General features: G+C 48.5%; 1 protein-coding gene across 10 annotated transcripts in view; it reads left to right on the plus strand.

Moving 5' to 3' along the window:
- The window catches only part of PALLD (palladin, cytoskeletal associated protein), a 272833-nt gene that overhangs the window by 240953 nt on the left and 6516 nt on the right, over positions 1-25364 (plus strand). For all 10 annotated transcript variants that reach the window (XM_073805704.1, XM_033857510.2, XM_073805705.1 and 7 more), the window contains 6 exons: positions 1586-1721; positions 4692-4790; positions 6766-6987; positions 10727-10876; positions 19173-19267; positions 21194-21326. In XM_073805704.1, the coding sequence (XP_073661805.1) occupies positions 1586-1721; positions 4692-4790; positions 6766-6987; positions 10727-10876; positions 19173-19267; positions 21194-21326 (835 nt within the window). The remainder of the gene's footprint in view (positions 1-1585; positions 1722-4691; positions 4791-6765; positions 6988-10726; positions 10877-19172; positions 19268-21193; positions 21327-25364) is intronic.

Consider the following 25364-nt stretch of genomic DNA (forward strand, 5'->3'; position numbering starts at 1 on the left):
GTCCTCCGTCCCTCCCCTCTGCCGTCCCCACTGTAGAAGCTGATTTTTGCAGGAATCGTGACCTCAGTCTGCTCTACGTGTGTCCCTGGCCCCCAGAGCCGAGCAGGGCCCTGACCAGTGGGTCTGCGGGGGTGTGGGCAAGCTCTTGGGGGCTCTGCTCAGCATCCTGGGGTCCTCTTCACTCCCCCCCGGCCTCCCTTGGCCAGTCCCTCCACGATCCGCCGCCCTGTAGGGTGGTCTCTGTCAACTGCCCCAGAGCCCCTCCTGCAGGCCCTGGTTTTCCCCATAATCCTGGGAGACCTGTGCCTTTAGTTCCCACATTTTGCACTTTACAGAGGAGGAGGTGGAAGCACGAGCCATTGGCTAACTGGCCCAGTCTTTCTGTAAAGGGCGATGCTGGCCTCTTCACCCTTTTTGCTGTGATGCCCACCTGCATCCCCACACCTCCCACCCGTGACCCTGCCCACCTGCATCCTCACACCTCCCACCCGTGACCCTGCCCACCTGCATCCTCACACATCCTACCTATGACCCTGCCCGGCTGCATCCTCACACGTCCCACCCGTGACCCTGCCCGCCTGCATCCCCACACCTCCCACCCGTGACCCTGCCCACCTGCATCCTCACACCTCCCACCCGTGACCCTGCCCACCTGCATCCTCACACATCCTACCTATGACCCTGCCCGGCTGCATCCTCACACGTCCCACCCGTGACCCTGCCCGCCTGCATCCTCACACCCCCCTGTGACTCCGCCCACCTGCATCCTCACACCCCCCTGTGACTCCGCCCACCTGCATCCTCACACGTCCTACCTGTGACTCCGCCCACCTGCATCCTCACACCTCCCACCCGAAAGTATATTGTGTGCATTCTTCTCTAACTTGCTCTTTTTTAACCTTGACATTATATCTTTGAAATTTACCTTTGGTGATACGCATCCTTCTTTTCCACTGTTGGACGGTGTTCGTTTCTCACTCATCTTTACCCACAGCCCTGTGAGAGAGGAAGAAGTAAACTAGGCAGCACATGGCTTCAGTCCACCAGTCAGGCCTGCACCCTGCAGCCCAGCCAGACCAGGACAGAAGAGGAGGGCGGAGAGGGCAGGATTCACGTTTGCTCAGGGCGGGCGGGGCACTGATGCAGAATGAACTGGCGGCAGAGGACCAGGGGGCTGAGTTGAGGGAAGGATGCAGAAGTCTGTTCTTCCTGAAACCCTCTGATGGTCTCATGTGGCGGTGGGTGTTGTTACACCTGTTTATGACACGTGCTGGGAAGCCTGCGCAAAGTCACAGACCTAACACGGTGGAAACCCAGGTCTGGGTATAAACAGTGCCACGTATTTGTTGCCAATTCCCCGGCCTTGGCCCTCATCTCACCCCGGCGGGTGCGCCCTGGGTGTACGGACTTTCTCTGGGGACCGGTTCCCGTCAGCGTCACTGGTCCCACACCCAGCGGGACAGGCGTGGCCGTCAGGGTGGGTGGTGCTGGGCCGGGGGGGGGGGGGGGGGCGGGGCGGGGGGGTGGTGTGTGCCTGGCCCTGACCCTGACCGTGACCCTGACCGCGCTGTGTGCTTGCCCACAGGGGATTTCCCAAGAAGGCCAGCAGAACTGCCCGCATCGCCTCGGACGAGGAGATCCAGGGCTCGAAGGATGCCGTCATCCAGGACCTGGAGCGGAAGTTGCGCTTCAAGGAGGACCTGCTGAACAACGGGCAGCCGGTACAGGGCGGGGTGTGCTGGGGTGGGCGGGGTCTGGAGCTGCCCCCGAGCCCTTCCCCCTCCCCCAGGCCTAGGGTCCCGAGTCGCGTCCTGACCGCTGGCCCGGTACCCCGAGCCCCCACGTTCCTCTGCGTGGTGAGGCTTGGGTCCGGGAAGTGGGGAGGGGAGAAGGCTGCTTTCTGCTGCCTCCTGTCATGGACCATTCCTGGGGCGTCACAGCAGGTTGGAGGGAAGGAGGGAGGAAGGACTGAGGGTGAGGCCGGGGTAGGGCAGTGAGGACCTGCGACCTTACAGAGAAAAAGGAACCAATCCCGCTGGAGGGGTAGGCGTGGGGAGAGCCATGCCCCCCGGTGACCTGTCTCTGCCGGAAGCAGTGAATCGGGATTAAAGTTCCAGAAGCAGAATTTGGATTCCAGGCCCTGCAGTGCTTCTGCACAAAAAGCATCTTTCCTTAGGAGACCATGGCTGGAGTCTAGAGTGTTAGGAGACACGGATTCCGTCACCTGAAAGAGGAGCCTTGCTTCCCATCCTCGTTCCAGTCTGTCAGGGCAGGACAGCTCAGCTCAAGGAGAAAATAGTAATTCTGTTTCAAGGCTGCAGAATTGTGAAGTCGACCAGAGTAGCTCTGGTGACAGTGTGCACAGATGTTTCCTCCAGTGGACCTAGTGTTTCCTTGCCAGTCTTTTTTGTTCGGTTTTGGGGGTTACTGACCCTTTTCTTATCACATCAGAGTACTTCAAGGGGACAGGAAAAGCAAGTCTAGCAAAGGAGGTCTCAGGTAGGGGAAAGGAGCCTTTTGTGCTTTATTATGGGGAAATTTGCCCAGCTCTTAAGTAGAAGCAGAAAAGGGCCTCTTTGTATAAAATCTCCCTCACACACCTTTTTCAGGAGAGAGAGTCTCTGTGCTAGTTAAGTTTTCTAGGAATTGTAATTATCAAGCGTTGATGGATAAAAATGTGAGCACAGGCCGCATCTGCCCGGGAAGATGGGGACTAGAGGAGGGTGTTGGATGCTGGTCTTAATTATCAGGATCCTGACCTGAGCTCAGGAAGATTAAAAGGCTAATGAGTTCCTGTGTTGGTTAGTGATTTCGAAGAGAAGATTTTCACCAAGGGAAAATATATTCTCCCTGAAATAAGTGGTTGCACGTGTAAGTGTACGTATTCTGGAAGTTTGCCCTGGCTCTGTCAACCAGAGCCTTTGATAGATTAAAACAAATACTTAAGGGAACTTTTTCAATCCAGGTAAAGGCATCTCTCCAGGTTTTTTTTTTCTTTTTTTCTTTTTTTTTGGTTGTTTGTTTAAATATTCCTTATGGACTAACTCTTGGTTAAAAAGTAAGACTTCTATAAGCCCTTACGTTATACTATGTGTATTTATTTTTGTTATATATATATCATGTGTGTCACGTATAAATATATATTTTTGGTATTTGTCTGTTTAGCAGTGAATGACATTTCCAGTATTTTCCATAGATTTCCACATTTGAGAGTTTAAAAAAAACTAGAAAAGTAAGGTTTCCTTTCTTAGAAAATGAGACGCTGAAATAGCTTTTTCCTGATGTTGCACATCATTCCATACTTATTTCTGGCTTCTCAGAGCTCGTCTGTCCAAACGGCGTAGTAGTTTAGAAACAAAACTATGAAGTGACTTTGCTTCCTGGTGGGAGCAGGTACATCTGGTGGAGGCCTGGGTGTCACACGATGCTTCTGCTCCAAAGGAACAGGGTGGCATCGCTCCAGTCCTCGCTGGGGTGCTGCTGTAGTCGTCCCTGCAGACGTTAGGAAGGCTTTTAAGAGAGCAGGTATTTAAAACTCTCTCTGAAAACTGAATTCATGATTTTTTAACACACGTGAGAAAATTAAACAGCACCTTACTGTACGAGACATTCCGTGCAGCAGACACTGCCCCTGCCTCTTCTCATCCTCGCCCCCTTCTTTACGAAATGAAATAAGTGGAACTTCAGGTCTTTTGTCGTCTGGCACTTGTCTTATTTCTCTTCCCGGTCTCCGCTGGGACTGGAACCAGCAATTGCTGGAAGTCAGCAGTTTACCCAACATATTTTCCTGATGAGATCGTTTCCAGTAGAATTTGTGTCTAGATTCACAAGTTTGGAAGTTTATCTGAAATAACTTGTGCAGGATTTGGGGGGGGGGGGTTGTTTGTTTTTGGGGGTTTTTTTGGATTCTGCCGTACTAGTTACTCTCTATCTTGAATCAAATGCTTGTTTTTAAAATGCCCCCGATGGGCCGATGGTCATATTAGAGCCAGTGTCAAGAGCGGCCATCCGCCCAGCAGACAGAACACGAACGTGGACATTTCTCTCGTGTTTGGCCCAAAGCGCCGGCCGGTCGATGCAGAAGCCTCACCGCCCTCTTTGCAGACAGTCTCCCCAAGTAGGCTCGTGAGCCGTGGGTATCAGCTCAGCAGGCATCTTTCACGGCCCCTCTGCCAAGTCCACGTGTGTAGTCATCCTTTGTGGGTTATTGCATGTGCTTGTGTTCACCTCGGATACCCAGCCCCTGGGAAGTGCTGTCAAAGCAGAGAGGACCGTCACTGCCCGCTGGCCTGAAACTCCCTCATCAGGCAGTTCTGAAGCCTGTGGATGGCTATGAAAATAACATTTCCTGTAAAAAGAACATTTTGCTGTTTCAGTATCTTTTTTCTCTATGTTTATCGTCAGGGGTAAATATAGGACTCGTACTTTTAGGTGACTTCTCCCCTGTTGCTCAGTCTGTGCTCTATCAGTTGGTGGCTCTCAGGATGGGTCACCCCACCTCCCAACCCAGGGTCAGGACCAGAAGGGCCGGGGAGAGCAGCTGAACAAGGGGAGGACTCCTGTGCGTACAGGCGTCAAGGCGGAGAGGGAGCAGTTGCAGAGAACGGCCAGCGTGTTTGCTTTTTCAGCTCTTTTTCCTAAGGTGTGGCAGCATTGTGGTTTTTCTGATTTCTGTGACTTGCTTCGTCTAGAGGCTGACGTACGAGGAAAGGATGGCACGGCGGCTGCTGGGTGCCGACAGCGCGACCGTCTTCAACGTCCAGGAGCCTGAAGAGGAGGCGGCCAGCCAGGTACCCCGTTCCTCCTGGCTCCCCAGGGAAGCAGATTACCCTGTCCCCTCTCCCTGCCCTCCTTACGGACAGTCTTGGGGTCAGCTCTGTGGAGAGCAGAGGGCGGGTCAGAGGAAGGAGCATTGTCATCAAGTCAGCCTCCCAGCCAGCGTTTATTGAGCACGTACTGTGCTGAGTGAGTGGCGGGATTTATTTCGGTTGGTGACACCTGTTCATTTTATCTTCTTATCGATTCGTTTGTCTCCTTTCAAGTATCTTTCTGTTTTTTCCTGTCCTGGGCTGTAATGCAGAATAGGTTTGTGTGGAGGAACATATGTTCACTGACATTGTCTGAAATCACTAGTGACTATTTCCAATTATGTTCTTAATATCTCATCCAGGTAAAATACCTATGTACAGAAAAGACTCTGTTTTCCTCCACGGATGTAGTTATAAAGCACTAATCAGCAGAGAACCTAAAATGCTAACATTTTGTTCCCCTGTTAACACCAAAAACTAAGTCACTTCATGGATTTGATGTAAATAAACTTGTTTTATAATCTCCACTGCTTCTGTTTGGAGTCTCCAGATGTAGTTCTGAGATAAAAGAAAGCTTTGTAACACAAGTTTAAAGGATCAAGTAAACTCTTTCTCGTGTCTCTTAAGAAATGGATCAGCCTTCAAAATCTGAAAGGTTCTCTGTGTTAAATATCGCTGCCACACAGCTTCGCTTAAGCTGCAAATCTTGTGAGATTCTTGCTGTTCTGTACTGGGCTTCACTTCTTTTTTTTCTACCATTGCAGGACCCTGGGTCTCCTCATGCTTCTGTAGGGAGTCCTCTGGATGGTCAAAAGGTCACGCTTTCACCTTTCTTTTCTTCCCAGTCTTTCCCTGTATCTGTTTCTTCCCTTCTTCCTCGTTTACCTGTGTATATAGTTAACTGCCACACATTAACTATAAGTACTCCGACCAGTGTCTATTTTCATTTAATATCAGATGGACAGAATTAACTGCGGTGTGATTTTCGTGTCATTTATTTACAAACTTGAATTTGATTCTGTCCTTTGTGGCTACTCTGAATTTTAAATTGTGAAAAGTTTCTCATTTGTTAAACCTTTGTAGGGGGAAAAAGAGCTAATTCTTAAACTGACTGATTTGATACTCTTTAGACAAAACAACTTGTGTATTTTTCGCAGTTTTATTCATACTGTTGAATTTCTTCCTTCAAGGCAACAGACTGTTTTGTGAAGGTTGAGTACCTTAAGGGAAAACCTCGTTAAAACAAGCTTTCATTTAATATTAAATAGAGAATATCTCATAATGGGCTGCCTTGTCTTCACTGTACTTTGTCAGCAAGAGATCTGCAGGCTCCCCCTTCACCACCAGAGGATGGTGACGGGGACTTTGCTCTGCTCCTGTGTTTTTCACCAAACATTTGACTGGACCGTCAGTCCTCGGGAGGAGAATGGCTGCTCAGAGCTGCAGAGCTGAGGGAGAGTCCGAGGCTGTGTGGCGAGGGTTGTTAGGAGGAGGGATTGTGGTACCATTTCTCCATCACTCGTTCGCTGGGAGGCCGAGTGAGCTTGCAGCTGCCCCCCGCCTGTGCGGCTGCCCTTCTGAGCAAGTGCCCCACCAGACGGAGGAAGCAGTGTGCCGTCATGTTTACTGTTTACGAATGGTTTAGGAATGACTGTTGCCTTTTTCTTTCTTCTCCCCACCCCAAGAGAAGAGAGCAGGAGATTCATCTTCATAGTTGGTTTGGTTTGGTTTTGGATCGTAGGACTTGAGGACAGCCTGAAATATCGTACATACTTACTTCCAGATGGTCTTTGTTTTATATGGAGTCGAATTGGGCACAGGCTCCTTTTTTTAGCTCTGTGGTAAAAACATCACTGTCTTCTGGGCGCCTTACTGGAGAGGGGATAAGACGTGGGCCTTGGGGGACTCGGTACCGCGTGGACCGAGGTCGGTGACGTGACCCTTCTCTCTGATTCAGGAGTACAAAGTCTCCAGCTGTGAGCAGAGGCTCATCAGTGAAATCGAGTACAGGCTGGAAAGGTCCCCTGTGGAGGAGTCGGGGGAAGAGGCTCCCTGTGGGGACGCGTCTGTGGAGAGTGGAGTGGCCCCATTCTTCGAGACGAAGCTGAAGCATTTCAAGATCTTTGAGGGGATGCCCGTGACCTTCACGTGCAGAGTGACCGGGAATCCAAAGCCGAAGGTGAGCTGCAACAAGGCTTCTTAAGAGTTGTGTTCCCCAAGGATGCGTTTGGCTCCCAGCATGCCACACGCCATTGCAGCGTTAGGGGGAACAGGTGCAGACTAAGCTTCTCAGTACCCGTGATGTAAAACACTCGAGTTCAGGGCCGTCCTCAGGAGGCACTGGAAACCAGCAAGGGTAGAAGAGTAGAACAGGACAGGACAGAATAGAATAGTAGAATAATGGACAAGGAGCCTTTCATAACCCACATCATTTACTCATATGATGTTGCCATCGTTACACCCAAATTGCAGACGACCAGGCTGAGCTCAGGGGGGTTAATGAACTTTCCCCGGGTCAGAAAGCTGTGAGTGGCCAGGCTTGAACTTGAATCTGCCCGTGCTCTGTACCAGACAGAGGAATAAAGCTACCACAGGTGATGGAAACTGCAGATCTTTAGTCTACAAAACCAAGGCCTCCTGTGTTTACAGAGGCGGTGGAAGCAGGAATACTGTGAGAAAGGGTCCTCCGAGAAGCTTCTGGTACCGAGGATGAGGCCGGCCTGGCCGGAGCCCTGTTCCTGCAAGCACGTGGGGATGCTGGAAGGAGGGAGGGTGGCCCTCTCTTTAAGGAGAGACTGGAATCACTGCTCACTGGCCCCGCAAAGTGGCAAACAGGACTACACTTTTCCCTAGAACTTGAGAGAAGAGAATAAAAGAGGCACCCATGAGAAGCTGAAACTCCAGATTCACACTCTCACAGGATACAGAGCCCAAAGCTGAGAAATTAATATGAAATTTAGTCCAGGATGATTATAATCCTAAGGTTTCTGGCAGAAGCAAGTAAAAATTGCCCCATAAAGGACTTCCACACTGGGGCCTGTCAGACATCTACAGGGCAGGAGGAGGAAAAAGTGAGTTCACAAGAAAAACTCACAGACCCGGCGAGCAAACAGGGTCCACAGCAAAAGAAACGGGAGAACAGAAGCCACAGTGCCACACAGGATAGAGCCGTCTTGAGGGGACTCCTCTGAAATTACTGTGTTTAAAGTGATGGAAACAATTCTAAAAGGAATAGACACTTTAGTGAAAGAATAGGACCAGAGACAAGGCACATGTAAAATAAGCATGCAAAAATGAACACTGTACTCCCTGAAATTAACATTTCAACAGGGGCTGGTGTGAAAGAGCCGGAATGAGACCGCGTGAGACAGGAGCAGGGGCCGAGCCGGGGCCACACCTGAAACTGGGGGGGGCTCGTGCCCTGGGCTCCCTCCGTTGTTCTGTTTTCACAGTAAGGAAAGTTTTACCACCGTACTCTCCCTAAAACCGAATCCCAGCCCCACAGTCAGAAAAAGATAGACCAAAAAAATTAGCTTTATATTTTCAGAGCCATTGCCACCTCCTAATGAGACTTCACAAATCAACTGTTGTTAGAGAACACACGTCTGTATTATCTTGACATCATTGGATCATTGGTGTGTGTTCACACACATGATATCAAATGCATGTATTAAAAATAAACATGCAGCTTATGAGTGGAACTCATAATTATATCATGAACTTCCAAAATAGTCACAAAAAGAACCCCACGTTCTTTTTCAACCTTACTCAAGGCACGGTTACTGATGGGCTTCTAAGATCACTGAATCCTGTTCTTAGAGAACGTTATGTTCACCCAAGAGGCGGGCTTTTGTTTTAACGTGACTGTCTTGTTCTCCTACGACCTTGAATGTTTCACGGCCGTTAAGAGGTTGTTTTTCCAGAGCGTTTTCCTGTTAGATGTTCTTCTGTTTTCCTGGCTGCCATTCTTTTTCTTCCCTCCCTGGTTTATTGAAACCTGTTTCTCCTGCACATGTTCTAGCAATTATATTAGGATTGTTGGCGTATGGAATACTCATCGTGTTTAAAAATATATATTTTTTTAGCTTATGGGTTTTTTTTTTTAATTTTTTTATTCTGCCCTTGACGTGCTTGTTCCATTGAGATATGAGAAGATGGAAGAGAATTTCTAGTTCACCCTGTTTTCATCTCTTGTACCCTTCCTGCCCTGTGTTTTAGCAGTCTTGGTAAAGTTTTGGAACTGTCTCTTAATCTCATTTGAAAGTTGGATTCCAAGTACAATAGAGGTGAAAAATATGATTAAAGGAGAGAAGTAGGGCTTCCCTGGTGGCGCAGTGGTTGAGAGTCCGCCTGCTGACGCAGGGGACACGGGTTCATGCCCCGGTCCGGGAAGATCCCACATGCCGCGGAGCGGCTGGGCCCGTGAGCCATGGCTGCTGGGCCTGTGCTCCGCAACGGGAGAGGCCACAACAGTGAGAGGCCCACATAATGCAAAAAAAAAAAAAAAAAAAAAAAAAAAGAAAAATATTCTAAAGAACTGGCATAGAGGCAAGAATGCAAAAGGGAGAAATTATGTACTAATCGCAGCTTCTTTGTTCCATTGGAAATATCCAACCACTAAGAGTATGATAATTACAAAGTATCACACCTTATGTAACTTACCTTTTAGAACTGAAAGTTATTAGTCTATTTGATGGTGAACTTTTAGGTTCTGGAGATTAATAATATAGTTCCTGTAAATGAACTGACTGAAAACTAAGGGTAGGAAAAGCTGCAGCGGTCAGATCCTGATTGTTCTTGCACTTATCTCCTGCCGTCTGTTTGTAGCCTTTCCCTATCTTAGACATGGAAGCTTCAAGAAAGATTTTTCAGATTCAGAGGCTTTGACAGGGAGTGGAATTGGAAGGCCAGCTGTGGTCTCAACTGACATATTGATTTACATGCAGGAAGAATTTCATTTTAAAACTGCAGGCTCTGAACTAAGTTTCTTCTGTTGGGAATCAGGAATGCTTTTGGTCGCAAGGAACAAAAGTGACCACAAAGAACCTGCCATGGTTTGAAAAGGGAGGATGTATTTCCCTCCCGATGGCAAGCGTGGAGGGGCCAGTGCAGCGTCCTGGCTGTGTTAGGGCTGCCGGCTCTATGACCCAAACTGTGGCCCGTCTTCAGCTGTGCAGTTCATGATCAAGTCAGAAATAATAACCAAACCATGAGAGACCCACGGACCCAGGATCTTGCTTAGAGGTGAGGGAGGGAAGGACGACCCGTAGAAGAGCTCGTTTGACCATTTAGAATTTTCTTATTTAGTCAAGATTTTTACTTTATTTCTCACATTTAATTTTCCATCACCCCAAGTTAAAATGTTATTTGAAAATGATTATACATTTCAATACTACTGTGTTTTCTTTAACGTAGTGGAGCTGAGGAACTGTAACCCTCCGTCCTGTGCCCCTCGGCTGGGAATTAAAGTGATAGGGTTCCCCCATCACCCCCCTCACCTGCCCCAGCTCCTCACACCCTGTTCTGTTTGACACGATTCCAAGGAATCGCTGGGGTTTAGGTTCTGGTTTTGTTGTCTACAATAACCTTCTTACCTTTACAAGTAATACATTTTCATTCAGGACACTTGAAATAGAAGCAAAAAGCAAACTGGGCGCCAGTGCTGAAACCATCACTGTCCTTCATGTACATAGTGGATGAATGTAAATGCCTGCTTACAGACGTCTCTTTAAAAATAAAAAGCGGCTGTGTAATTTCTAAAACTGAGATAGAATTCAACTTGCTTGCCACCTACCCTTTTCCCTCAGAAGCCAAGGTCCTGCCCTGACGTCCTGCCTCACGCTTTAACTCGGGAGCTCGGGGCAGCCCGTGCCCCTCCACTCACAGGGCCTCACCTTCATCTCTGCCTTCCCCCTCAGACCTACTGGTTTAAAGATGGGAAGCAGATCTCTCCCAAGAACGATCACTACAGCATCCGGAGCGACCCTGACGGGACCTGCTCTCTGCATACCGCGGCCTCCACCCTGGACGATGACGGGAATTACACGATCATGGCTTCGAGCCCTCAGGTGGGGATGCGCGGTGGCCTCGGGCCTGTGCCCAGGGTGGTGAGGTTTCCCGGGCAGAGGAGCTGCTGCTTGGCTAACGGGGAGTCATGCCTCTTTGACTTGAAACTGTTTTCCCAGTTCTCCATCCAGCATGTTTTCCCAGGATAGAAACATTCTTTCTTAATATTTATCTGTTCCGTGAGATGTTTGTCTACATGAATAATTCCGGTGCAGATGTGCATTCTTTCCATAAATATTATTGAGAGCCTGATATGTACACCTGTCATGTGGGTGATGGAGCTGCAGTGCTTCAGGGGATGAGGTCCCGAGACAGAAGATAAGCCAGTAAACAAATGCATAAACCATGTGATTGCAGGTAGGGTTATGTTCTCAGGAGAAAGGAGCGTGAGGGGTATGGATAAGCTGTGGTAGGAAAACTCAGGAAGGAAAATGTTTAGAAGAGATACGCACACACCTAATTCAGTGGAATTTAAGTAATGTGTAAGTGTGGACAAATTATAATTTCGATAGAGCATACATCCAGCATTCAGGGTTTTTGTTTGTTTACACCCAGATGTTGTGTAGTTGCCCTTAGATTTAGGGTCCAAAAATCGGTTGACTACTTAGAATTTAACAGACAGCTACTGGGTACCATGTTCCCAATTCAAGCCTGCAAATTCTTTTTTATTGAATATCTTGTATATTTTAGGTGCTATACTGGGTACACAGAAATATGTAAGAAGTGATTTTGTGCCTTACAAGCTCAACCTCTGACTGGGTATTTTATGAAGTCTGCAGAAATCATGTAAATGATGCACTTTTAAAAAAAATTTTTATTTTATATTAGACGATAGTTGATTTACAACGTTGTGTTAGTTTCCGTTGTACGGCAAAGTGATTCACTTACACATATATATATATTCTTTTTCAAATTCTTTTCCCAGTTTGGTAAAAAACACTCTTTTTTAAAAAAGAAAGCTAAAGTTAACAGTTTTATTATGTAACTGATGAAGATTGCCCAGAACTTATCTTTTTAAAAAATCTCTGATCTATTTATATCATGCCCTATTTCATTATTTCTTTTGAAGAAAATATTAAGTGTTAGAAAATGAAGAAAACGATACAAACAATTTTAGCAAAGCGTACAGACTTCTGAAAGTTTGTACAGTGTTATACTGTCCTCGGGTTACATTGTCATGTAAAAAGATACATTTCTGCAGTGATGGTAAGAGTGAAACTGAAATTGCCCACAAATCAGGCTGTGATCCAGGACAGCCGACTCTGCACGGACAAGAAAGTTTCCAAGTTAACGCCTTCTTGAGTTTCTAACTTTTCAATCAACGAACACATGACCATCCCTTTGAAAAAGTCAGAATCACAACCTTTACTAATAAGTTACATTTTAATGCTTATTTGTGTTCATGTTGTTTGTATTTGAGGGAACGAAAGTGGAACTTTCTCTTTTTTTAATTATATTTTTAGTATGTTTCCTTGACTACTTTTTTTTTAATTGCATCTTTATTGCACTTTGTAGATATTGCGTTTCTTACAAATTGAAGTTTTGTGGCAACCCTGTGTTGAGTAAGTCTATCACTGCTGTTTTTCCAACAGCATTTGCTCACTTTACATGTCTGTGTTACATTTCGTAATTCTTGTTATATTTCACACTTTTTAATTGTTATTACATTTGTTATGGTGGTCTGTGATCTTTGATCTTTGATGTTACTACTACAACTCTATCAACCAATTTCGATTTTCAGTTTTCTGCCTCTTAAAAAAGTAGTGGAGTGCTCAACAAAATCCAGAATTTTTCTTCGCCCTGGGTTCTTTATTTCTCTTGTGCCCTGGAAAGGCTAGGGTGGGTTATGGAGCTAGAAAATTCACTGTGTTCCTTATGTGCTCACCATTCCTGGGGTCCCGCTGTCCACCTCAAGGCGTTTTTCCTAGTGAATGTTTTGAACTGTTACTGGAGTGAGCAGTTTTATAGATAGAACAAGAGAAATGTCACACTGCAGTTTTGAGTCTGCTTCTAGTCTCTTCAGGTGACGTAGCTTTCCATGTGGGGAAGTTCTAACGGGAAGGACCAGGCAGGTGGCAGCGGGCAGGCGGCTGGGCTCCAGGGTGGCGGTCTCTGCATGGTTATTAAACCCCTGACCAACCAGGTGAAGGAGGGCTGAAGATGCCCGTTCAACATGGAAAAGGAGGAGCGGCAAAGTCAGAAGACGGAAGTGACGCAACGAAGACCAGGAGTGGAGACGTAGAGACAATTCGGAAGAGTCGGGGGTGCAGGTCGGGGTGCAGAGCCAGCACCCGGCACCGGGCAGGTCTGAGTTGGGTTCTGGCCGCGTGGCCTTTAGCAAGTCCTGAACCTCTGCGCCCGCTTCCTCGTCCATGAAGTGAGAAAAATAATACGAATTTAAACGATGCATGTAGAGTGCTTCGTTTACCTGGCATGTGACGGGCTTCCAGTAAGCGCAGGTTGTTGCCACTGTTTAAGTTCGAGGACGCTAGTCCCCCTTCTCGGAGCAGCACCCTGAGCTGGCAGGGGCCGTGGAGCCCGGCTGTGTCCCTCCCTCAGCGCCGTGAGTCCAGAAGTCAGTGCGGGCTGGAATCTCTCCCCAGCGCGGTGCTGGCGCGGGCACTTCCAGCCTCCACCCTGGGAGAGGCGTTCCCGGCAGGGGCGGCTCGGTTGCGACTGCGCGGCCGGGGCCCTGGGAGGAGGGCTCAGCTGCAGAGCCCACGTGCACAGCTGGGCTGGCGGGAGCCACGCCGCGGCCGGGAGGAGACCCCCCACGGCAGGGCGCTGCCCTCGTGCCGGGCCGTGCGCTCCGCTGCTTCACCGGAGCCCTGGCCACGCCCCCCGTGGCTCGCCCTGTCTGGTTCTTCGCCCTTTACCTTTCGGAGGCGAGACAGAGAAATGAGCAGTGGCCGTTTACCTCAGCTCACCAGAAGCCCGGCTCTTCTAGCAGACTCGCCCGTCCTGTCTGTGAGTCAAGCAAGCAGCGGTGTGGCCGCCCTGGGTCCCAGAGCCCTCGAGGCCCCGGGACAGGGCAGGTCCTGATGCCAGAATCCCGCTGGCTCTCGAGGTCGGGCCCCCGAGGAGCCTCATTAACGGGGTGCGTTCTCGTAACTAAGCGTCTCCTTTCCTACTGAAATGACCGAAAGGCAGGCGTCTGAGGCGAGGCTCCTGAGGGGCATCTGAGGACATGCTAAGTGTGGGCGCTGGGCCTCAGCCTGACACGCTTGTGAGTCTTGGTGCTTAGGGTACTTGGCAGTCGCTCTTGCAAGTTTCTGAGTGAGTCGCCTGGTTGATGTCCGCGCGGGGGTGAGACTCCTCCTCCGGCCGGCTCTTCGGTAGCAGGTGTGTCCACACCTGCCAGGTGTGGGTTTTGTGAGTCATCACCGAGAAACTGGAGTGAACTTCCTGCCCACTTAGGAAAACGAAGTGGCGTTTCAGCCCTGACGAGCCGCGCCCTGTTGCTCTCCCTGCTCCGTGCTGCAGGTCGTCGCTTGCTGCTGTAGGAACACGTGACAGAAATGCTTCACGCTCCATAGTCTCACCTTCAGAAGCAGCTGCTACGGTACATAGTAAAGGACTTCGCCGTTCTCGTAATTTGTGAATGAAAACACGGTTGAAAAGAAGCATGATGTAAATAGGCACTGAAAAGAAATCTCAAAAGTAAAAGCTAAGTTTTTCAAAATACGTTAGTCCCAGAAGCATAGCGTGGGGTCCGCTGACCTGGGCTCCCTGCTTCCTTGATGCCCTTTGATACCTTCATTTTTTTCCACGTTATGGAAGGACTTGGGTTTGGGAGGGAGACAACTCCATCTCTTTTCTGGTGCACCGTGGCCTCCACGATGTGAAGTGACAGAGGGAAAGAGGAAAAGGCTGATGGAAAAATGAGTTCGGTAATGAAACACGGACGGCCGAGCTCTCCAGAGCAGCGGAAGGTAATTCCCGAGAGCCAACAGAAGGGGTGAGAAGCAAGGAAAGAGGAAAACACGGTCAGCAGGTTAGTTTATAGAATAATTTTCCACCTGGGTCAGTCCTCAGGGCATAAGGAACACGTTAGATGTTGTTGATGGCGTGCAGTTTCCACCTGGGACAGAACACACTGCTCTGGGCAAGCACTGGCCGTGGAGCATCCTCAGCCCGGCAGCTCCCGGGAGATGGTCGCGCAGTTGAGCGGGACCATAAGGGCCTGTGACGCGTTGCAGCAGGCGGCCGCCGAACCGAGGGCCACAGGCTCCGCCTACGTCCGACTCTAATCCCATCCTGAAGACGCGGCGGAAGCGAAACACAAATGTTTGACTTTGTTTTGCTGCGTTGCTAGGTTCCCCCGTCTTGCTCTCTGGTTTGGAATGGCTGTCGTGCACTGTTGGCTGCGTCCTCCAGTTGCATTGTGTGTGCGAGCGGCGGGCTTCCCTGAGACCTGCGGGCCGCAAGTTAGATTTCATAAACCGGGAAATGCAGATGTTTTGTCCGTAGCACATAAATCACTGGCCTTGCAGGAGGCCTCAGGTGCGCATTACAAGTTGGATGGTTAACAGAGAACCACCGTAAGAATTCAAATGCTGGTGGTGGTTTGCGCTGTAGCTTTAAACACTGAGGACTTGTCTGGAATAGAAAAGCAGTGAGCAGCTGAGTTCAATTTAAAAGGCTGGTTTGTTGGTTGTGTGTGTTTCAACGTTATAAGGTTTTCTGGCACCTTCCAAGCTTCCCTTCAGACATTCACTTCCGTTATTCCTTCATGTGTTAATGATAAAGCGAAATGAAACGAGACAGTTGAAAGCGAACAGACAGCGTTAATGTACCCCTGAGCCTGCAGTGACGGCAGTTTTACTGGGTTAACTGGCACGTTTGTAGGATTAAAATCACCGCATGCTCATTTTGGATGACCTTCCTCAGAAAACATTCAGACTTAAAAATCTCAGCTTCCTATCGTGCGCTTTGGAGGCGTCTTTTCAAAAATGCTTCCCTGGGTTCTGGACTGAAAATGTCAGAATTATACCACTCGCTACTTTGGTTGCTTTCTAAGTAGTCCTGTTCACTTGTTGTTAGTAATATATTTCGCCAGTATCAGTATATTATCAAACTCACAGGTCTGCCTCCTGAATTCCAGGCCCTTTCCCCTTTCTGTTCCAAAGTGGAGGATGGTGTGGGAATAAGAAGGTGATAGATGACAACATATGCCGTTTTCTTAAGTTCGGGAAGTTAAGGAAGATTCTGGGGCAGTATTTGTAGGGTTCTGAGCAATCGCAGTAAAAACCTTGACAGCATGCTAGAAATGTGAGCTCTTCACGGGGCAGCGTGCCAGCCTGTCACCGTGTGTTTGGGAGCGGGGAAAGGAGACGAAGCGCATCCCAGGCACAGGCAGTGCTCAGCGTTGGGCAGGACCCCTTTCCTCCTGGGCCTCGGACGCAGCCGTCAGACACCTGGGAGGTACCTGTGTGCGTGGCGCCCTGCAAGCACCAGCGTGAGGTGGGGAAAGGTTGGTCTGCTCTCCACAGTCTCCCTCCTACGCTTGGAGTACTTGGCTTTTCCTCTGGAGTAAACTGCATCCTATTACCAAAAAAAGAGAGAGAGAGAGAGAGGAAGGAAAAGGAAAGAAGGAAGGGAGGGTGGGTGGAAGGAGGGAAGGAAGGAAACTCCATTCATATGGAAAAAAATGGTGTTGAACGAAACAGTTCCTATCCATCTGGTGGTTATTATAGTTACATCTGTATCCAGTGCTATAAAAATTTAACATTTTGAGCGTTTAGCATGTGCCAGACACACCACCAAGTACTTGACGCCTGTTAACTCGTTCAGTCATCATAAGAGCCCCTCCCTGCAGGATGACCAGCAGGGTCCTGTTCCACAGGTGAGGACCCTCATCTGGGGTATGTCGCCTGCCTCGTCTTTCCACTGTAAGGGACAGAGCTGGTTACAAACCCAGGGCAAAGGAGCCAAGGGCAGGCATCTGGGGCTCATCCCAGCACTGAGAGCCCTGTGGAGCCGGGGGGCACTGGTTAAAAGAGGCCTCTGAAGGAACCAAGCAAGGTAAGAGCATCATACCGCGAGCAAAATACGTCTACTTGGAAAATTTCACTGGAGTCAGACAAGCTGCTGGGCCCATAAAAATCACCTTAGTGTGCACACCTGATGTCACAGACCCAGAGAAACACAGCACCAGCAGCGGTGGCGGCGGAGTTAGCAGCGATGATGACATCAAGTACGTTTACTACTAACAAGATCATCATGGATTATATCATTTAATCTTTGCAGCACCCTTGTGAGGCATAGTGCCCCACCTTTTACAAAAGAAGAAATGTAGGCTTGAACAAATTTAGGATTTGCTCAAAGCTTTAGGAAAAAAGTCAAAACTCAAATCCAGGTTAGAGGAATTTTTTTTTTTAGCACCATTATCTGCTTCCCCAAATTCAAGGTTAAAGGTTGAATTTAACTTTTATCTTTATCTAACGACATACATCATTCGTTAATACTCACTTCCTTGGTGGATCCTCTGGGTTTTATACCACAAGGAAGAATCCACCCAGATCACGTAACTCTTTTAATCTCTCCAAATTAAAATTATTTGCCGAAGCAGCGAAGCAGATAGTAAGGAAACCATAGCATCAGTTCAATGGAAGCTATTTGTGTGAAAACAAAACATACAATCCCTTGTCCTCAAGCTCCAAAAGGAATCATGGGTCTTCTGTGTCCCGGCCGTGATGACACATCAGCTGTGTAATTTATAACGGGCTCTTCTAAGCAAGTTATATCTAGATTTTCTGTAGCAAGTACAGACCGGGAGGGGTTCGATGGAATTGGTGTACAGATTTCAAGCTACTTTAGGGAATCCCAAGTGTTTGTAAGATCAGCGTGAGAGAATTCATATCGTGTGGCCTGAACTTCAGATACAGTTGATCTAAGTTGGAAATAACTCCCCTCATAAAGTTATATACTTCATTATACTTGGACATTTTCGGGAAAGGCAGCGCTTGTGGCCTCAATGGAGGAAGGTGCGTGTCCCGCGGTACAAGACCGCTTGAGTTTGTGTGTTTACAACAGCTCCTGGGTCCTTCCTAACCCTCCCGTCCGCACCGGTACTGTGTCTTTGCCTTTCCTGGTGACTATGGCCTGAAGAGGTCCAGGCTTTGGGGAGACCCCGAGGGCCCCTCCCTGCATCCTGCCATGGGGTCCCCCTCCGTGTCCCCGCCAGCGTCCTCTCAAGGGGGGACTCAGAAGGCGGTTCAGGACCCACAGAACCCCTCTGCTTTGGTCACCTGTTTGGCCACCTGCAGTGACAGTGGGGGTCAGGGGTCAACTTTACTTTGACTCTAAGCGCTCCCTTCAGCCTGAAGCTATAGAACTCACCAAGGACGAGGGTGAAAAATCAGTCTGCGTCTCATGTTCCTGCCCTGCGTACTCCCTCTCGGTCATCGTCAGGGTTTAGGTGTCCTCCTGCTCGTCCTCCGGGGCCCTGCAAGGAGCGAGCAGAGGAGACCATCTGCTTTGCTGCTCTGCTGGACGTAGGGAGAGATAAGTCCAGACCAGAAGGCGAAGTGGCAGGGCATTGATTCCTGTCGCCCGGCCCCTCTGTTGCTGTGTGTCCCTAGACAGCACTTATCCGATTCCCAGTTGACAAATTTGAGGGAGAAGACAGCGCGTGTAGCCAGATGTTATCATAACTTTATATGGGGTATAATCTATAAAACTATTGATTCACTGTGTTTTACACCTGAAACTAATATAATATTGTTAAGTGAACTATACTTCAGACAAGATCAGGTGTGTTCAGGGTGGGGTGGCTGTAGACTTTATACTTCAAATAAAAAAATTTAAAGATTATAAAATACAGCTTTTCGTTAGAATAGGTCCTTATCATGTGACCCTCATGGGCTCAGGCATTTACTGCTCCTGGTTTTAAAAGCTCAAATATTGTCACTTCATGGGGACAGGGTGTCCCATAGTCGTCATGCTCCTTGTCGCCCCGGGCATGCTTGTTACGTAGCGCTTATTTTTTCATGCCGGCCGCCCTTTCAATGTGCGGTTTTGGGAAGGGATACCACGAACATTTAAGAACTAAAAAGAAGACTGAAATGATCTGGTTTGATTTCAGAGTTAGCTCCACGCAGTAGGTATGTAGCCTTGAAAGTGGCATCATCACAAGACGTCCCGGGGGGCGTGTTTCAGAGACAGGCTGGGGTCCCGCTGGTGCGGCGCGCTGGTCTGCGGGGAAGAGCGCCCTGTGGAGACCAGGGCAGCCGTGGCGGTGACGGGGGCGGTGCTGGGGCGCTGGCCGCTAACCGTCGGTCCCCTCTGTCCCCGCAGGGCCGCGTCAGCTGCACGGGACGGCTGATGGTGCAGGCCGTGAACCAGAGAGGCCGCAGCCCCCGCTCGCCCGCCGGCCAGCCTCACGGCAGAAGGTATCTCTCGCGTCCCTTCCCGGGCGCTGCTGCTCACTGTCACTGTAACCCAGCGCTGCCAGCATCTCGGGGACACCACAGGAGAGAACGTACTTGGGGGACAGGATGGGGCCACAGCAGGAAGCGTGGTGGCGTGTGCCTCCTTTCTAGCTGGGGGCGGGGTGGAGGACGTACCGGCTGGGCCTGGCGCCCTGCGACACGTGCTGCGTGTGGGCGGGCGGCAGCCACGTCACCACGGACACGCTGGTCGGTGGCACCCAGGCTCTAGCCACGCTTTCCTCACCAGCATCATGTGGGCTGCCCCCTGGGTTTCCTGAGATCGGCTCGTGTGCGAAGGTTCCTTGTACGGTCGCTTAGGTCACAAGCTTGTCTCAGATCCTAGCCTCGTAGGTCAGACTTGCCCCATGGCCCCGAGCGAGTGCACGTGAGGATGGGCAGCGGGGCTGTGGTTCTCCGTGACACACGTGGCTACAGATGGGGCCGGTGACTGGGCCATCCGGCCCCTGGGCCTAGCACAGGGGAGGACATGCCAGTGAGGCCACCGGAGGAGCAGGGCACGGCAAGCAGCAGCGGGCGGGCTCACGCCCCACGCGGGCTTGTGCCGGCGTTTGGGAGGCAGCTCCGGCCTCCGCACTCGCAGGTTTGATTCAGGCTTCTTGGGGCGGGACTTGGCGCACAGCATCACCTGCCCCCGCGCCTGTCAGCACAGCTGCAGCAGGTCCGTTCTCTCCGGCTTCACTCGGGGCCTTCCGTGCCTTTCAGCCGTTTGTGGGCCACTGACTCCTGAAAGGGCATTGTGCTCGTAAATGAGACCTGGTGGGTGAAGGCTGGTGATTGCTAGCGTATTATACTAATTTCTCATTTGCTTTGCTCCTACTTTTGCTACTGAAGTGTTTCTTAACTGACCTCCCAATGATCTCCGGCAGGGTTAGTTTCAACACCTCACTCCTAAGTCTTCCCTGCAGTCACTTTAAATCATACTGCTCTTAAAGGCGGCTCTGGCAGCATCCTCAAAACCAAGAAGGGTGCGCAAAATCTCGAGATGTGCACAAGTTTATGTTAAAGCAAAAAAAAGGAATAAGAATTACTGCTTTAGGCACATGGTTAACGGATACAGAAGAAAACCTGCCTAAAATGTGATTTGTTTTCCTGGTTAATATGAAAAGAAATTTTTATTAGAATGATATTCATTCTTTTTAAATAATAAGAACTTTTAATTTCCTGCAAGTTTACAATCACAGTGGAAACTGTCCTGATTTCTGTCGAAAAATATTTGGTAATAAATGAGCAACAGCTGCAGCTGCTTCTCAAACAGCTTTAAACATATTTATTTAGGAAAAAATAGGTTACTGTTAGTTCCCCATTTTCCCCTTTCACGATTTATGCTAGCTGTAAGGGTTAGGGTAGCAGATTATTTGAAGTCTGCAATTAGCAGATTATTACATGTATAATACACTTCCAAACGAAACAGGATTTTGTTTTACTGACTTTCTTTATGGTATGAACCCTGGGATTAGGAGCTAGGTAAGCAGGTAAGGAAATTATATTATTGCCCCATGTATTATAGAGAAGAGATAACTAAGAACCTGACAATACCTACTGTCTATTTATATTACCTATCATTTATGTGTCGTTCTCCTTCCTCCTCCTCCCCCCTTTCTTTCCATCTGTCTGTATTTATCTGTGTGTCATTCTCCCTCCCTCTTTCTCTGCCCCCATCTTTCTTTCCATCTATTTAACTATATTTGTGGCATTCTCCTTCCCCTCCCCCATCTTTCCCTCTGGGTGTATCTGTGTGGCATTCTCCCTCCCTCTCTCTCTGCCCCCATCTTTCTTTCCATCTATCTATATTGTCTATCTTTGTGGCGTTCTCCCTCCCCTCCCCCATCTTTCTTTCCATCTGTTGGTTTTCTCTCTCGTCCGAAGGTCTCGTTCGAGATCCAGGGACAGTGCCGACGAAGGTGAACCGATTCAGGAACGATTCTTCCGACCGCACTTCCTGCAGGCTCCCGGGGACCTGACGGTCCAGGAGGGCAGGCTCTGCAGGATGGACTGTAAGGTGAGGGGCTTGGGTGCCTCCCTTCTCCCTGCAATAACACTTCCCTTTAGTTCCTTTTGGGGAAATTATGTAAAGTATACATCTTTAAAATGTTTCCTAGCAGAAGAGGAGAGAAAATGAGTGGAACATACTAATATTTATATACATTTCAAATCATTCTTTTCCTTGATTTTTAAGTTTTTGTTGAATATGTCCTTTACCTAGAACCCTGTGTACCATACTCCAGAAAGTGAACTGGGAGGTTTTATCCCTCAGAGTCGCCCTTTTTGTTGAAGTAATGACTCTGTTGGATCTGTTCTCTATCCTGATCTTACTTATATTTACTCTGTTTTCATACACTTCATTCCGTCGACAGTAGGGCTTCTTAACCAGGTCCTGGGGTGAGCAGGTCTCATCAGGTGTGTGGGCCTGAAATTACACAGGAGGTTGTATGTGGTACACCTGCCATCAGCTTCCCAGAGGACCTCGAGGCCAAAAATGTGTAGGAATCACTGGTCTGAAATTTTTTGATTGTTTTGTATTTTTGCCCCATTATTTATTGATCTTAAATTTAAATTTTAGCTCTGAAATATGAATACGCTTTTAAAAAAGTAATTTGGGCTCTCTCTGCTGGTTGTCTCTGGAATTGCAGAACACAAGATGTAAGGCACTTAGAGGGTTAACTCTGGGCTTGTAGAAATGTATAAAAAGCTTGTAGAAATGTATTTAAAATGTGTAAAATACTTTCCAGCATAATTTTTCAATATAAATTTATTTTTTGGCTGCGTTGGGTTTTCGTTGCTGTGCATGGGCTTCTTGTTGCGGTGGCTTCTCATTTTGGAGCACAGGCCCTAGGCGTGTGGGCTCAGTAGTTGTGGTACGTGGGCGCAGTAGTTGTGGCTCGCGGGCTCTAGAGCGCAGGCTCAGTAGTTGTGGCGCACGGGCTTAGTTGCTTCGTGTCATGTGAGATCTTCCCAGACTAGGGATCAAACCGGTGTCCCCTGCATGGGCAGGTGGGTTCTTAACTACCGCACCACCAGGGAAGTCCCTCCAGCGTAATTTTTTTAATTTTTATTTTATATTGAACTATAGTTGATTAACAGTGTTGTGTTAGTTTCAGGTGCACAGCAAAGTGATTCAGTTATGCATATGCATGTATCTATTCTTTTTCCAAGTTCTTTTCCCATTTAGGTTATTACAGAATGTTGAGCAGAGTTCCCTGTGCTCAATACAGTAGGTCCTTGTTGGTTATCTGTTTCGTAAATAGTAGTGTGTACATGTCAGTCCCAGTCTCCCAATTCATCCCTCCGCCTCCACCCTTCCCCCCGGTAACCATAAGTTCATTCTCTAAGTCTGTGAGTGTGTTTTGTAAATTAGTTCATTTGTATCAGTTTTTAGATTCCACATATGGTCTTTCTCTGACTTACTTCACTCCGTATGATCATCTCCAGGTCCATCCATGTTGCTGCAAATGGCATTATTTCATTCTTTTTTATGGCTGAGTAATATTCCATTGTATATATGTGCCACATCTTTATCTATTTATCTGTTAAGGGACACTTAGGTTGTTTCCATGTCCTGGCTATTGTAAATAGAGCTGCAGTGAACATTGTGGTACATGACTCTTTTTGAGTTATGGTTTTCTCAGGGTATATGCCCAGTAGTGGGATTGCTGGGTCGTATGGTAATTCTATTTGTAGTTTTTTAAGGAACCTCCATACTGTTCTCCATAGTGGCTGTATCAGTTTACATTCCCACCAACAGAGCAGGAGGGTTCCCTTTTCTCCACACCCTCTCCACCATTTATTGTTTGTAAACTTTTTGATGATGGCCATTCTGACTGGTGTGAGGTGATACATCACTGTAGTTTTGATGTGCATTTCCCTAATAATCAGCAGTGTTGAGCATCTTTTCATGTGCCTGTGTATGTCTCCTTTGGAAAAATGTCTGTTTAGGGCTTTGGCCCATTTTTTAATTGGGTTGTTGATGTTTGTTTTTTGTTTTTTTTGTTATTGAGCCAGTGAGCTCCTTGTACATTTTGGAGGTTAATTCCTTGTCAGCTGCAGTGTTTGCAACATAATTCTTTTTACAGTATAAGTATACAGATTGAGTTTATATATATACAGTGTGTATATATTTACATGTGTATATTTATTTGGGGTCTGTAACTGAGAATTCATACAGACCACCCGTAAAATGACATTTGAGTCCACAGGGGAAATTTTCTTTTAGAAAATTAGATGATGCCAAGGGATTACTATTAATTTTAATTTTATGTATAAAAAGGGAACTGTGACTGTAAGAAAAATCTGTTCTTTTAGAATGATACTTCATAAAGTATCAAGTATAAAGTTTGGGGTCTATTTTTAAAATATGAAAAATTACAGAAGAGAGTGAATGTAGGTGATGGCTACATGGAGGTTCACAATACTGTCGGCTCTACTTTTGATCACATTTAAGAAAGAAATCATAGCACTTTATTTTTCTGCGAGTGACACAGCTGTCCTTGAAATGCCTGCCTTTAAGAGAATATTGGAAACAAAAGGTAATCTGTTGATTTTACTGTTATGATCAGACCTGGACTAATGTGGAAAATCTTTTCCAGTGTATTTATCCTTTAAGAGGGAAAGAAGAATCATGGGAACAGGCCAGTCGCTACTGGGCTGCTGGGCCCCCGACTCGCTCCCCGGACACTGACTGCCCCGGCCGGCTCTCAGCCTCCGGGAGTAAACGCCTCTGCTTCCCCCCGTTCCCACGGCAGCCAGAGCCGCCCACCTGTCCAGGCTGGGGCCCGCTTACAGTGACCCAGTTCCTGAGGTCAGGCTCGCCTTGCTGGCCTCAGAGGGAGAGGACTCGGCCTTCCCCTCTGCCCGGCCATGCAGCTCTGGCCCAGGTGGGCCCAGAGTGCGTGCGGCGTCTCCCTCCTAAACCTGCTGCGGCCTCGCCGGTACCTGACCAGCCAGGAGGGCCAGGTGTGCAGCCCCGGGCGGGAAAGCCCACCCCCTTCCTCCGTGCACCTGTGCTGGCCGACAGCTAGAGCGGGCGTGGAGCGCCGGGGCGGCAGGTGGACGGATGGGAGGCTGCAGAGCCTGGCCCGCTTTTAGCCAGTGATGTAATTGTTTTGTGTAAATCCCTGGGCCTTTGCTGTGTGTGTCTGTTGCGGGGTGAGGCATCCTGGGGGCAGTATACGTGAGCGTCACACAGCATGAGTGCAGTTTGTGAGTTCTCTGGCAGATTTTGGCAGAGCTGATTCTCAAAAGAATTGGTTTACAGTCCCACTGACATCTTTCCGTATGTGATTTCCCACTGGTGCATTTGGGGTAGGGGTGAAAGGGCTTCCTTACTGGTGCTTTTCTTCCCGTTCAGAATGCAGAGCCCTAGAGTGAAGAGCTGACAGACGGTGGCCACCCCTCCCCTCACTGCACACCATGCTGTTAGCCGTTACACGTGCTTTTGTCTGATCTCTGGTCAGCACGACTGTCGTGGTCTGGAGAGTGGTGGTTTTTTTTAACGTTTCCGTTGTGAGGCTAATTTGTTGAGATGCTTTCTGGGTAATTTCGTATGTCTCCTATTACTTTCAAGGATTATAAAATAATACCAGCCCTGTGTGTTAATGGCTGCATTAACTAACGTCTCCGCAGCTACAGCAGCCTTGATGAGAGGCTTTGTCGTGAGCCGTGCGAGCTGAGTGTGAGTCCTTGTCATGGTTGGAAGGGCTCAGAGCCCTGGGCTGACATCACCCTCAGCATCTATAACCTGGGTGAGGAAAGACGATGGCGAACGTTTTTAGTCCCCACCTCACTTTTCTCTGGGTTGCTCTATAAGAAATGTTTAGAAGTGAGCCCGTGTGTGCCGAGAAGCTATTCAAAGATTTTAAGCAAAAGAGAAATGTGGGCTTCCCTGGTGGTGGTGCAGTGGTTAAGAATCCGCCCACCAATGCAGGGGACACGGGTTCGAGCCCTGGTCCGGGAAGATCCCACATGCCACGGAGCAACTAAGCCCGTGCACCACAACTACTGAGCCTGTGCTCTAGAGCCCACGAGCCATAACTACTGAGCC

This window comes from Tursiops truncatus, chromosome 6 (assembly GCF_011762595.2).
Source record: "Tursiops truncatus isolate mTurTru1 chromosome 6, mTurTru1.mat.Y, whole genome shotgun sequence".
Lineage (NCBI taxonomy): Eukaryota > Metazoa > Chordata > Mammalia > Artiodactyla > Delphinidae > Tursiops > Tursiops truncatus.